This window comes from Equus asinus, chromosome 6 (assembly GCF_041296235.1).
Source record: "Equus asinus isolate D_3611 breed Donkey chromosome 6, EquAss-T2T_v2, whole genome shotgun sequence".
Classification (NCBI taxonomy): domain Eukaryota; kingdom Metazoa; phylum Chordata; class Mammalia; order Perissodactyla; family Equidae; genus Equus; species Equus asinus.
The window spans coordinates 8488987-8503906 of NC_091795.1; the positions used below are offsets into that span (position 1 = coordinate 8488987).

A 14920-nucleotide genomic window follows, 5' to 3' on the forward strand; every position below is an offset into this window, starting at 1 on the left:
AATTTGCATACCACAGAAAATCAAGTGGTGGTTCTGTCTAGCAGCAAGGAAGTAAACTCGAGAGTCTTGTTTGTCCAGATTGATGTATTGTGTCTTGATGGCCTGCTCTACTGGGCACCAACACTTTCCCCCAGTGTGTGTTAGTCTCTGCTCTCAGCATGTGATGCTTCTTTGTAAGAGAAAATGATATACTGTCTTACCCCAGGTCCTCTAGAAAACAGAGCCTGAGGCAAAACTAATGTGCAAACGCTTTATGTGAGGGGTGCGATACCAGGAAGCAAGAGCAAGGGGAAGGCGTGCTCAGTCACGCCATTCGGCTCTCAAGCAGCTGTATGGGAACCTTACTTCTCAGAACAGTTCGTGGGAGGGAGTGCAGGGAGAAAGGAGAAGTATTCATTTTTCTGCTTCTTCACATTTACTCTCTCTCAGTGGTCAAAGTTAGCCCCAAGGGGCGCTCACTCCTGCATTCTTCCCAATTGTTACCTGGCCCTAGGGGGAGCTGTTGGACACGCCAAAGCCTTTGTCAGCAGAAGGGCCTTCCTCTGAGTGAGCTATAGGTCGAGGGAGAGCCAGCAAGATGAGGGCAAGACCCAGGGACACTCCTGCCTGCCTACCTGCAGCCTCAGGACTTGCCTGGTCAAACCAGCACATGTCAGGAATGCTAGGCAGGTCCTGCGGTGTGTCATGCCTCAGTCGTGACCGTGAGGCCCCAGGGGAGCAGATGAGAGGGATAAGGGGTGAGGCCTGAGGTGAGGTGCTAATGAGTTGTTCTGTGAGCACAAAGGACCGGGAGCAACTGCTGCAGAGAGCCCAGCTGGCACCCTGGCGGAGTGCCGTAAGCCCTACTTCCGAGGTGAGCTTGTTGAGAGCCTCCCTCCAAAAATGATCCAGACCTTCTCTCTAAGCCGTAAGAACAAGGTCCATGGCAAGCAATCTTCCCAGAGGGCCATCGGTAGCACTGAGCAGAAAGGCATCTTAGAGGAAAAGCGGGAAGGTTCATAACTAAGTCTAGCACTTACTCCACTAGAAAATAAGTAGAGACCCTTGCAAGGCAGGACAGGTATGTCCCACAAAACATCTTCCCTGGGAGGATGCCTCTTGATTTCAGTGGTTTTTAATATATTTACAAGGTTGTGCAATCATTACCACTATCTATTTCCAGAACATTTTTGTCATCCCAAGAGAAACCCCATACACGTTAGCAGTCAGCCTCATTTGCCCTTCCTCCAGCCCTGTGAACCACTAATCTAATCTATTTCTGTCTCTTTGTTTGCCTATTCTGGACATTCCATATAAATGGAGTCATACAATGTGTAGCCTTTTGCATGTGGCTTCTTTCACTTCTCATATTTTCAAGGACTATCTGTGTTGTAACACGTATCAGTATTTCATTCCTTTTCATGGCTGTATAACATTCCACTGTTCATATATAGCACATTTTGTTTATCCATTGATCAACTGATAGACATTTTGTTTGTTTCCAATTTTTGATACTTCTTGATTTTTAATGCTCAATTCCATACAATGTCATATCTCTTGAAATAATGTTTTCAGTAATATTTATATAGAACGATTTATATTTCTATCCTGAAAACTTAATACATTTTAAACAAAGGGAAGTAGGAGAAAAGTAATGATTTACATTCTAAATAAAATTGGTAGAATCACACATAGATATTTTGAAAAGTGTGCTGAGTGTCAATGAAGGGGATGTGCATCTGGGACGTTGCTGGAGCTAAGAAAGAGATCAAAACATCATAGTCATCCACAGTGCATAAAGTTTGTGGTTAAATATTTGGTTTAGTTTCCTCAAAAGCAGAAAATAGAGACAAGGATCCGAGTTTAAATATCTTATTTGGTTAAGGATCTGGGAAACACCGGTAAGGTAGTCAGTGTTGGACACATGCCTCAGAGTTACTCCATCAGGAGTGAGGGAGCAGCGGTCTTTATCCACCCACTCTGTCAGTCATTGGGTGAGAACTGCTCCCAGGGGGCGTTATTGGAGACATTTCGACCCTGTGACAAAGTCCTAGTCCGGGGACTGTGAGCTCAGTGGACTGTGAAGCCCTCAGGCGGAGTCTCAGGTGCTGGCAGCCGGAACTCAGCAGCTGCAGGAAAGGCCAGGGCCTCAGACAGGGTCCGCTGCTGCGTGAGTCAGGCTCTCCAGAGAAGCGGAACCGGAAGAACCAACACGTGAAGGGAGTAGAGGAGATCTCCTGCAGGAGCTGGCTCACGCTCTTCCGGAGGCTGAGTCGTCCCACCATCTGCCATCTGCAAGCTGGAGAGCCAGAGAGCCAGCAGAGCCGGTGGTGTCCTTCAGCCTGAGGCCTGAGGCCTGGGACCAGCCCAGTCGGCCAGTGTCATGCCCGGAGTCTGAAGGCCGAGAACCAGGAGCTCTGAGCTGAGGGCAGAAGATGGACATCCTCGCTCAAGAAGGGGGGCGGGGACGGCCCAGTGGCTGCTGCAGGGGTCAAGTTCGCGCGCTCGGCTTTGGCGCCTGGGGTTCTCTGGGTCAGATCCCAGGCTCGGACCTACGCACTGCTCATCGCGCCATGCTGTGACAGGCGTCCTACATATAAAATAGAGGAAGATGGGCACAGGTCTTAGCTCAGGGCCAGTCTTCCTCAGCAAAAAGAGGAGGATTGGCGGCAGATGTTAGCTCAGGGCTAATATTCCTCAAAGAAAAAAAACGAAGAGAGAGAGGGCATTCATCCTTCCTCCACCGTTTTGTGCCTTTGGGGCTCTCAGTGGATTGGATGGTGCCCGCACACATTCGTGAGGGCCATCGCTTTACGTAGTCTACTCAAGCAAAAGCTAATTTCTTCAGAAACACCCTTGCAGACACACCCAGAAACAATGTTTTACCTGCTGTCTGGGCATTCCTTGGGCCAGTCAAGTTGACACATAAAATGAACCATCACAGCAACATAGGACATGCAAACTGTTCACAGTGCTGCATACGAAGCAATCATTAATACAAGAATAATCCTGTTAATTTTTTGGTGATCCGAAAGTCACAATTTGAGACATTTACATTTTAACATGAACATTGTTTATTACATTTGGGCTTTTCACTGTGTAGTGTTGCGTTTTAGGAAAAGCTTAAGCATTGACTGGTAGCCGTTACAGGTTTTCCCTTTGAAAACAATGGCAAACAGGACCGGTTGTGGTTGTGGCATTTAACACTGGATTTTCAGGACTGGAGTACTCATGTTCAGAGCGAGACGCCTATTTATAAGCAAATGCTATATTCTAGGTCAGATCTCATTCTGGAAAAAGACACCGTCCGTGTGCACCTTAGTAGGTGGGAAGTGCTTCACTGAAGAGCCTGCGAGGAGCTGTCAGTGAGGAGCAGAGCTGAGGGCTGAGGGGGCGTGGCTGGGGGCGTGGCGTGGCTGGGTGGGGCTTGGCTGGGGGCGGGGCGTGGGTGTGCTTCCCACGTTCCTGGCAGTGTAGCCACAGCACCGTCTTTATTGAGCTACGCTTCACTAGCGGACATCTAAACCTGTCTTTTACTGAAACGTCCCTGGAACCACGCTCACATGACCACGGGAACTGTTTACCAAACAACTTTGTCCATGAACTTTTACAACAAATCAGAGATGAAGACACAGCAATTTATCAGCTACTGAGTAACGTTGTAACAAATCCTTAGTAAGCCATTTATGAAAGATCTTTCCCAACAATGCATTCATAAAATAAACATCAAAACAGGAGATATTTTTCTTTTTCCCATGGTCTCAAACCCTTGTACCAACTCGGAACACGTGAAAGGCGTGTCCCACCCTCACTAGCTGTCGGCTGCTGGGCAGCGCTTCTCCCCGAGGCCGCAGGGCCCACGGCGTGAGGACATCTCGAGTTGGCGGAGGGGCTGGGCTTGGCGGTGGTGGGAGACGCAGAGACAGCTCCGCGGGTGATCCAGTTACCTCCTCTGTGGCCACGAGACCGCGCCTCTCCGCCGTCACCCGCGGCGCAGCTGACGGAGGGCCCCGCGCTGAGCTCCATCGCCGGGCTTGCGGGGAGGCTGGTCCCAGCCAACGAGCGAGGGCTGCAGGGACGCCGGGCACCACGACGGGCCGGGCCTGGAGACAGGCCTGCTCCAGCGCGGGACGCGGCTCCGGGACTCTGGCGGCCGCGCTGAAGCTCCCTCAGGCTGTGGGCGCCCTGGGACGGCTGCCCAGCCTTCCTCCTGGCTCCTTCCCTCAGTCAGACCCGCAGCAGTTGGACGGGCCCCCAGCTCGTCTGCCTTTCTCCCCGTTTTCTCTCGCACAGATGTTTCCCCTAATAAAATCCTTTGCCTTCTAATCCCATCTTGGAGGCTGATTCTCAGCAGACCCAGAATAACACACTTTCTTAGTTTAGAACCACTGATTCAGATTCTCTTTACCCAGAATTTCTGGCTCTGCCTCCGAAATAGAAAGCTTATAATACTCAGTTGTGCGTGTTCCTCCAAATCTTGCTCTAGCCAGGTGGCTGCTTTTCTGTGAAGTCACCTGCTACTGTTTACAAGTTGCCCTCAAAATAAGCTCTTCCAGACTTACCTCCTCAGCTTTAATTCCGCTGATTAGTAATTTTCTAAATGGTGCCCTATCCACAAAACCTTAAAAATGAATAAATAAAAGCAATTGTTTTCCTTTATATTTCAATTTTCAAATTAAGATTATCAAAAACTTGTCTACTTTTCTGTTACATTTTTGTTCCTTTGTGATTTTTTTTTGAAAACAAAAATATTTCAGATTTCTGAAACACTGTTCACTGACGTGGTTATTCTCAAGTTTTACTGGGTTCAGGGACCCAGCACTTGCCCCAGAAAAAGACTTAGACATGCAAAATTTTCACAAAAACCCTACACCAAGGGTCTTTCTAGGCTAAGGAACATTTCAGAATGTCCTCGTTGCTGCTCTTAATATATTTTGCTTCCTACTCTGAGCTACTTTTGAAAAGGAAAAGTTAAATTCATTGTTCATGCTGATTCTTTGGAATTCATGTATAAGTCAATGTAACACATAAATGTAAGATTATATAACTTATATTTAAGTCAGATGACCATTTTTTCACATAATCTTCCTGTCTGAAGCAGAGAGTTTATGGAGGAAAGTGCAGAAGATAATGTGGGACTATGGAATTCAGGTTCTGGAGACAGACTTCCTAGGTTTGCATTCCACATTGCCATTCCTTACATATAACAAGCACTCTCCCACCTCAGGGCCTTTGCACTTGCTGTACCTTCTTCCTGGAAACCCCTTCTCTCAAATATTTACATGGCTCATTCACTCACTTCTTCAGGTCATTTCTCAAGTGTGACCTTATCAGAGAGACCTTCCTTATGGGCGCCACTCTCCATCAGTCTCTACCCTGACTCTGCTTTATATTTCTTCATAGAACTTGTCACTACCTGACATATCATCTATTTGTTTCTTTACTGTCCATGTCCTCTTGAAAGGATACAAAGCTCCATGTAAGGAAGGATTTTGCACAAACATGCACACACATACCCATCAACCCCCTTCTAGAACAATGCCTTACACAGGGTAGGAGCTCAATAAATATTTGTTAAGTAAATTGTAGAACCTTAAAATAATGTACATTTTGGGATGTTTGCACAGAACAAAGACTACTTCTAATATAATAGTCTAAATTACTTTTAACTATAGTTCTATTCATCTTTTAATGAGATAGATAAATGACCTTTTAAAGCAGATACTTTGGTCTGCAAAAACATAGTATGGAAGTACACATTGATTTAGTCATCTCGAGATTCCAATAAAACTTCCTTCAGTAGATGTATGTGAAAGCTCACAAATAATTCTAACTAATGCGTAAATGGTGCTTACTGCTTTAAATGGTCTACTTATGTTAGTTCAGTAAGTCTTTTAACAGCCCTGTGATACAGACAGTGATCCCCAGGTTACACATAAAGAAGCCAGGCATGGAAAGCTTGTAATCTACCCAAGATCACCCAGTTAACCAGTGGCAGAGCTGGGATTCAGGCAGTCAAGTCTTGACGCAAGCTCTTAACCACTGCCTTATACGGTCTTTCTAGAACATGAAAGAGAAAACTGGAATTAATGGTCAGGGAAATGTCTATGTTTCCATTGTTTGTACTTCCTACTTACAGTGTGAACATAGCACTGCCGTGGTTATTTAAAGTGCCCAAATTGTCTTTTCTAAAACTCGAAGAAAAAAACCCAAAAGGTTAATTGCTTGAACAACCATCCCACACCACTAGTAAAGCACAATCCTCGGCCGCCTCTTTCCTGCCCCTCCTGAGCAGCTTGTTTCTACACACATCGCACCGCACTGAGTTTTCAACATCACCCTTGCAGTTCAGCCCGGGAATACGTTTCCATACCAAAGGTAGTTAGCTTGTAGAATGGTTTTCTGAGAGACAGTAGCAAAGTTGTTATAGTTTGGGGCTTGGAGAGCATTACCTGTCTAGGAATGTTCCTGAGGGGAGACGGCCCCGGGCCGGCCAATCCTGGGAGCACAGCTTCTCCTTCCTAGTCTGTGCTGCCCTGGTCCTCTGAGGGCATCAGGGTCCTTTCTGAAGGAGACATCACATTTTTTACTGATTCCAGATGTCCAATGAATTTGAGAACTGGATTTAGTCTGATCTATAATTTCGTACAATATGCTGGAATTTTTGCCAAATCCATCTGGGAAAATAAGTTGGCAGTATTTCCAGTTTCAAAAGCAGGTGTGAAATGAATTTAAGCTTTGCAGGATGGTGAGGACCTAGGCCAGGCTCTTGATGACCACGGCTTACCACAGAGGACCGTGTGCCGGGAAGCTGTGCAGACACAGGCTGTGGATTGCAGGTGCCTCTGCAAAGACCTAGTTGTGCATCCGGCCAGTTCTGCTTCATTTTCTGGTGCAAATGGCAGCTGTGCCAGTAAGCGTCTACAGATGTGACTGAGTTGCAGTGTGTTCTTTTTTTATACTCGTAATTTTGGATTTCAGAAAAGTGAAGGTGTTGAAAAGAGTTCACAGATTTTAAAACTTTACATTAACATTTTTAAAGAGCATAGAGTTTGACATTTCTCCTGAAGCAGCTGCTTCGTCACTATTGATTGCCTTGGCTTCTAGTTCTAGAAATAAACAGAAGTTCTATCTCACAAATGTTCAAACTAGGACTTAGCAGAGGCTCACAGACAACTAAGTCTATTCTTAGTTCCCCAAGAGCTCACCAAATCTCGTGCTTTATTCGTAATCCATGGGCCTAGCATTATTGGCTCTCTCTATCTCACATTCTTTTGAGAATAAGTAGAATATAAATAAATTCCAAACACATTTTTTAAAAGTCCCTTTGTATTATAACCCTCATCCATGCAGTGGACGCTTCAGGATTGGGTCCCAGTATTTCATTTCTCCTTTCTAACCTCCACTTTCCTTTTAGGGACCCATGAGGTTCTCGGAATACTGTTTCTATCCTCAGCCCCTAAGATAGAGCAGGTGACACAGGCTAAGTCAATGACTCAGTCAGAGTCTGAGGGGTGGGATGTGGAAATGGGAGGCTTGAAACAAGAGCAAATGTTTTGCTACCATGAAGAAAGGCAACCTGAAGAAGAAGCCAGTGCACGGGGCAGACAGAGTTGAGAACATGAGGCGGGGAAAAAAGCCAGAGTACTGATGACATGAGGAAATTCTAGCTCAAACCCCCTGAAGCCTGCCTCCCTCTGGACTTCTCATTTACATGAGCCAATGAATTGGTTTTATTGTTTAGATCTGAACTGTGGCTTCTGTTACTTGCAATTTAAAGCTTTCTAATAATAGTCTTTTGCAAGGTATAAACTGGTACACAGAGGCAGTTTCTTAATACTGGAACTCTATCTGCCCCACTTTATGGACTAGGATGCTTTTGGCTGCAACCGTAGTGGCTTAACCAATGAGATCCAGGACCGCCATGCTGTGCGACGTGGAGAGTTCTCCCCGGAGTTATGCAACACAGTGGCTCTGATGAGGCTGTTTATAACACCACTCAACAAGAAGTTCAGAAGCAGGCCTGCTGCAGGCTTGGTTAATTTGCAGCTCGAGAAGTCTTGAAAGACCTGGATCCTTCAGCTTTCCACTCTGCATCCTCAGTGGGTTGGCTTGGTTCCTCATAGTCCCAAGACAGCTGACAAGGAGGGGATATTTTCCTCAGAAGTGCCCCAAAGACTTTGATTCCTATCTCATTGACCAGGACTGCGTCACCTACCTACACAAAAGCAAAAATAGATGGGGTTGGGCAAATCATAATCTATATTTTGGGGCTCAGGATGGATCCCACTTCCCTGTGTACACTGCCGTTGGATAATCTGAAAAAAATTAGGGATCTTAACATGGCTGCATTGGCGACTAACAGTGTTTGCCACATCCACCAAGGATATCATCAAAAATATCTATTACAAACCATTTTATGTTCTACCGTGAGAGAAATATTTTTATCAAAATGTTCAAAGCACAATCATACAGTGGAAATAAAAAAGTGACTTTCAAATCCAATTTTTTATGTCTGTTTTATTGTATGTCAATTTTACCTCAATAAAGCTATTAAACTATTTGATATTAGTAGTGGTATCACAACTGTCTTGCCTGACCCATATTTTAATATTAAAACACAAAGTCCCTGGACCCGGGTGAATTCAACATCAAAGATATTAAAAGAAGAGGACGCTCAATTAATCTGTTGTGTAGCAAGATCTATCAGATGTAGAAGCTACTATCCTCTCAATACCCTCTCTTGAGGAAAATAAGTTGAGAGCCACACAGGAGTTAAAATATTTGTTTCGTATGCCTGTGATTCAAGATATATTATTGCAAAACCTAGTTATATTTTTGAGACTAGAAGCAAAGTTTAAACAACAACAACTTAAGAAATGACAAAATGAAGAAACAGAAAAAACTAGATAGGTAAGGAAAAGGAAATTGAACTAAAGAAAAAGGAAAATAGACAAGGGGAGTAATACAAATATTTTTCAAAAATTATATATGCCTGGCTATCATTAAAAAACCACCCAAATATGAGTGATATCTATGTTTTCAGAGATATTGCTATTCGTATAATACTCATTTCTTTTGAGTTTTCCAGTATCATCAGTCTCTCACTATAGAATTACATTTGCTATGCCATATTATTTATTCTGTATTAAGTTGCTCTGGCAATAATCACAGACATGCTGTGGGTTTCTGTGACGTCCTGACCTATGGTTCTCCTTCAGTCCTCTTACTTTGATTAGTATGGTAGTTCTCCTGCTACCCTAGAATGGATTCCAGAAATGGAGAAATTGGCTTTGGCTTAATATTTATTACTTCCACTTTTCTTATAATAAGCTCTTAGGTCCCACTTATTTCAACATACATCTCCTGCCTTTTCATTGTTTTGTTGTTTATAATGTCATTGGCAAACACTGCGGGGGGGAAAAACAGGTCTAATATAGAGAAATTCTGTCTGTAATTATCATGGTAGATAGTGGTAACAATGGTATTATGGCTTCTCTTTGTTTAATATAATTCAGCTTATATTTGTTAATCAAACGTTTAGTGACAATATGTTGTAAATTGCTGCTTCTGAGATGCATCATTTTCTAGTGTCACATCCTCTACATCTTTCTCTCCTTGACTGGGGTTAAATTGACACACATTTCTTTGTGTCCACATGTACTGGATGGATTCCAAAGCTGCAGCTGCAGAAGTCTCAGGTGAATTTTCAATGACGTTTTGAATTGGTGCTTCAACTGGAAAAATCTCAGATGGTGGTTGTGATAGGCAGCCTCTAAAACAGCTCCCAGCAATCCCCTCCTTCTGGTGTTCATGAGCTTGTGCAGGCCCACCCCTTGAGCCTGGGCTGGACCAGTGCTCCCTTCTAATAGATAGTGTACGGCAAAAGTAAGTGATGGGATGTCGCCCCTGAGATAAGGTTACAAAATGACGGTGGCTTCCATCTTGGGCTTTCCCTCTGAGGGAAGCCAGCTGCTGTGTTGTGAGTCCCCAGTGGAGAGGCCCATGTGGCAAAGAGCTGAGGGAGGCCCCCAGCCCACAGCCAGCAGGTAGCTGCAGCACCTCAGTCCAACAACCCCTGAGGAACCGAATCCTGCTGACAACCACGTGACTGAGCCTGGGGGTGAATCCTCACCCAGTCAAGGCTTCAGAGATCACCCTGACTGCAACTGGAGCCCCAGGCACCCTGCTAGGCTGCACCCAGACCTCTGACCCAAAGGAACAGTGACGTAACAAATGTTCCATGTTTTCAGTCTCTAAATTCTGAAGTAACTTGTTAAGCAAGAATTGATAACTAATATAGTGGCCAATTTAGTCCTTTTTTCCCCCAAAGACTGAATTGAGAATATTGTAAAATGGACTGTTAGCTCTGAAAAAACAAGAGTGGTCCAAGATTACCAGCTCACTTCTTGAAGTAGCCGCACTCCCTCTGTTTTAATGGCGAGGTGGGAAGTGGGGGGCAGGACCTCCTCTACCACCATATAGTCTGTCCATAATTAGTATTGTTAAATATATTAGGGTCCGTTTTTCATTGCCTCTTTTTCAAAATAGGTTTGAGGCAGTTTATATTAAAGAGCATAAACACAATACAATTAACATTGCAATAGGAAATCAAGGCCAGGAGAAGGAGACTGCATTGCATCTACTGAGGGCGATGGTGGGAGGCAGAACGATGGCCCCCAAAGATGCCCACATCCCTAATCCCTAGATCCTGTGAGCGTGTTATGTTAGATGGCAATGGGGAGTCAAGTTTGCAGATGGAATTAGATGTGCTGAAAGCTGACCTTAAAATAAGGAGATTATCCTGGATCATCTGGGTGGGCCGGGAGTAATCCCAAGAGCCCTTAAATGGGGAACGGGAAGAACCAGAGACTTGGCGTCAGGAGAAAGAATTGACCGACCACTGCTGGCTTTGAAGATGGAAGGGGCCCAAGCAAGGGAGTGATCTTTTTCTAAGTTTTCAGACCCTTGTCATTTTATCTGGTCATCAGACGAAAAGATTTCAGGGGCAAGTAGGCACCAAGGCAGGCTAATAATTTCAAGCGACTTCAAGCCTCTGCTCTTTCAGTGTTGACTCACCGTTTACGTAGAGAGGCTGAGAGTAGTGTGCAGGAAGGGCCCTGCTCTGAGAAGTTCAGCTTAGGCTGCAAATCTGCAAGTCCCACACACCTGGGGAAACAGAAGCCCCGTCACAAACACACTGCACAGACCTACACATCTTAGAAGGAGTTTAGCCATGATTTGCTGCTTCTTGAGCAAGCCGCCTTGGAGACTGGTATCCCCCACCCATCACTGTAGAAAAGTGTTCTGACCCATCCCCTTCCCCTGTCTTTCTCCACTGCAGCCACACTGGCCTCGTTCCTGTTCCTAAATGCCCCTGCAAGCTCCTGCCTCCTGGCCTTTGCGTTTCTGTTTCCTCTTTCTGGTATGTTCTTCCCCATTGCTCCCTCACCCTTTTCAGATCTTGGCTGCAAGTCACCTTGACAGAAAAGCCTTCCCTCTCCATCCTGTGTAGAGTGCTCCTCCCCTGTCACTGTCCCCTTAATCCGCTTTCCTCTCCTTCGTAGCCCCGTCACTGCCTGACATTTTCTATAGTGATTCTGCACCGTCTCCATCCCCCACTAGAATGTGGTCTCCACAAGGGCAGGGTTCTGGCTTTCTGATCACTCTTCATCCCCAGCATCCAGGACAATGCTAGGTGTACAGAAAGCACACAGTGAGTATTTAATGAACAAGTGAATGGATGCTTTCTAACCACCTATAGTCATCTTCCCCAGAGAAGTTTCCATAAATGGACTTTTCTCCATCTTGCTTCATTTTCACTGCTGTCTATACCATCCAGTGATGTGGGGAGTTCTCTGGCACCTGGGACGCTCCTTGTTGGCCCCGTCCTTGACTGGACTCTGCGAATCCACAAATTTGACCTGTATATGCTCATTAGAGGGTCAGTAACATCTGTTCTATTCACCTAGAACTTACTTATCCCAAGTCGAATCTAGATCTCTAATAAATAACAGATCTTAGTGCATTGTTTTCAAACTTATTTTAGCCCCAATCCCTTTGTTCAAAGGAGGAGCAGAAGTCTAACACGTAAAACTAAATAAAGCAGCTATGCTCATTCCTGCTCCAAACTCACCCCTCCACACCTAAAACTCCCCAGGGGGCTCCACACCTCCCTGCTCTTCTGAGACCACACAGCGGAAGACTTCCGTCTCCAGGCATATGTTATGCCTGGGGATCCCTCAGTTCAGGGGTCAATAACAACAAGGTCTCCTGAGCACTGTATACTCTGAGCATTCTTTTACCACTTTACTAACATCGGAGTCATGGGAATATGTCTAAAGAGTAAGAATTTAGGGAGTTCCACCATCTCTTTCTTTCGGCAGACATGTCCCTTTGGTCTGTGTAATCCAGGGTCTGCTAGTCCTTTCTCAGATTCCACAACACCTGCCCAAAGGTTTAAGATGTTTAAATCCAGGCAACGTTAATGAGACAATATCGTTACTGAAATGGAGGGAAAGCCCTACATAGTCTACTTTTTTCTGTTACAAAAGTCATATACGGTCATTGTAAAAGTTTTCTCAAATACAGAAATGAATGAGATAGACGTGACCCCCGGCGTCGGGCTGCAGCACAGCTATAGTAACGTCTCCCCTCTCTTCCCTTCCATCACCTTTGCCCCGTGTGCTCCTGTGTGCAGGAAGTCCAGGGCCTCCTTCCTGAGGCTCCCTCTCCTTCTTCCCTCTATCTGGCCAAGAACCCCGGGCTCACTCAGGCAGAAGTCCCAGGCCTGCTGCTTCCAAACAGGACAGTGTCACCAGTGAATAGCTGATCCCTTTCTTGGCTGAGTTTCTTGTGTTGCTTCCACTCAGGATTGCTGTGAAAGTGGTGGTCTGCTGCCCTTGCTGAGCCACACTTGACAACATGACCAGGGTCCCTGTATCCCTCCTCAGCACTGTGAACATTCACCATACACACACGGCTGAATGTGGCCACTCAGACAGGGAGGAAGACTCAGGCAGGAGCTGCTCCACAGAGGAGTCCTCCTCTGGGGCCCACAGACCCCGGAATTTCACTATAATTTGCTTCTGTGAAATGATATGTATTCAATTTTGTGCTTTTAAAAATTTTATTCTGAGAACGTGTTCATAGGTTTCACCAGACTATCTAAAGAGTGCATGGCACAAAAATGGTTAAGAACCCGTTGGAGAATGACAATTCTCATGCTCAAAGTTCTGTATTCTCAGACGCCCATCACATATAATACATAAAAAGTAAAAGTCTCTTGCAATCCTGGTCTTCGTTGTCTCCCCTAAGCCTGGTTCTCCTCTTGAATTTCCTAATAAATTTGAGATTCTTCCTTGAGCCCTCAAATGCCAACCGCTGTGGATTTTCCCTCCTAAGTATTTCTTGAATCCATCTACTCCTCACCTTTCATGGCTACCGTGCTAGGCCACCATTCTTCTCTTCCCAGGAGCATTGCCATGGCCTCCCCGCAAGTCCACTGCTCCCCTACTAGTGCCCATTCCTGCTCCTGAACTCCTGACATTTGAGCAGACACCTGAAGAAGGTGAGGGAGCAAGTTAAACACATGGTGGGAAATCTGGTAGGAGGATCGCGTCCAGGCAAAATGAATGGCAGGTGCACGGACTCTGAGAAGGGAGTTTGCACAGGGATCGGAAGCCAGTATGGAAGGAAAGGAATGAGTGTGTCAGGGTGAATGGTAAGAAGGTGGGGGACAGTGCACAGATCAACTAGGGCATTCTAAGTCACTGTAAAGACTTTGGCATTTACTCAGAATAAGACAGAAGCCATTGGAAGGCTCTCGGCAAGGAAATAACATGACTTGACTTCCGGTTTTTGTGTTGACAATGGACTGCAGATGAGCTAGGGTGAAATCAAGGAGACCAGTCTGGATTGCAGTAATCCAGGGACCCACGGTGGGAACAGAAGTGGTCAGATTCTGTATATATTTTGGAGATAGAGCCCACAGGATGTGCTGATGGGTTAAGTGTGGGTGAGAGAGAGAGAGAAGAGTCAAATATGATTCCTAGGTTTTTTCCCTGTGCACCTGGTAAAATGGAGTTGCCATTTACTGAGATATTAACCTATCAATAATGATGCCTATCTTTCTAGATTCATTTTTTCAATGCACAGAGAAAAATAGGATCAACTTGCTTTAAAAAGTCACACTTATAAGAGTAACACATCCTCTGGGTAGAAATTCAAACAGGAGAGATGGGACTACATTGAAAAGTGAAGTACTCCCCAATCTCACATTTCCACACACTAGACACAATCACTTTTAAGATTTCTTTTTGTATCATTTCAGAAAAAATCTTTTGCATATACAAATATTTATGTATGTTCTTTTTCATATTAATAAGATGATACTATTCGCAACATTTTTTATACTTGATTATTTTTATATCATTTATAGATCTACCTCTTCATTCTTAATGTTCGCACAATATGCCACTGCATGCATGTACAATTATCCCTTACCTAGATAGATATTTTAGATTAACTCTAGTGTTTTACGACTTTCTTTTTTAAATGCCTCTACTGTCTCAGCGAGGTGATCAAGAACAACATCAACAGTGATAAATCATGTTAATAGCATGCACACTTGATATGATATGTTCAAAGTGACATTCTACCTCTGTGGTCTTCCTCCCCAAACTTATAACTGCAGTCTAACCGTGAGAAAAATGTCATACAAATTCCAATAGAGGGGTATCCTACAAATTGCTTAACCAGTACTCCTCCAAACTGTCAAGATCAGCAAAAACAGGGTAAGTCTGAGAAACTGTCATAGCCAAGAAGAGTCTAAGGAGATATGGCAAGTAAATATAACATAATATCCTGGATGAGACCCTAGAACAAACAAAGACATTAGGTAAAAACCAAGAAAAAAATCTATGTGAGATGATGGACATTA

The 14920-nt window shown here is 44.8% G+C and overlaps 1 protein-coding gene across 1 annotated transcript in view; it reads right to left on the minus strand.

The window, feature by feature from the left end:
• The window catches only part of LOC139045588 (collagen, type I, alpha 1b-like), a 45747-nt gene extending 41742 nt beyond the window's left edge, over positions 1 to 4005 (minus strand). The window contains exons 1-2 of the mRNA XM_070512777.1: positions 3792 to 4005; positions 2235 to 2373 (exon numbers count right to left, since the gene is read on the minus strand). Coding sequence (XP_070368878.1) covers positions 2235 to 2373; positions 3792 to 4005 — 353 coding nt within the window. The remainder of the gene's footprint in view (positions 1 to 2234; positions 2374 to 3791) is intronic.
• Positions 4006 to 14920: the final 10915 nt, after the last annotated feature.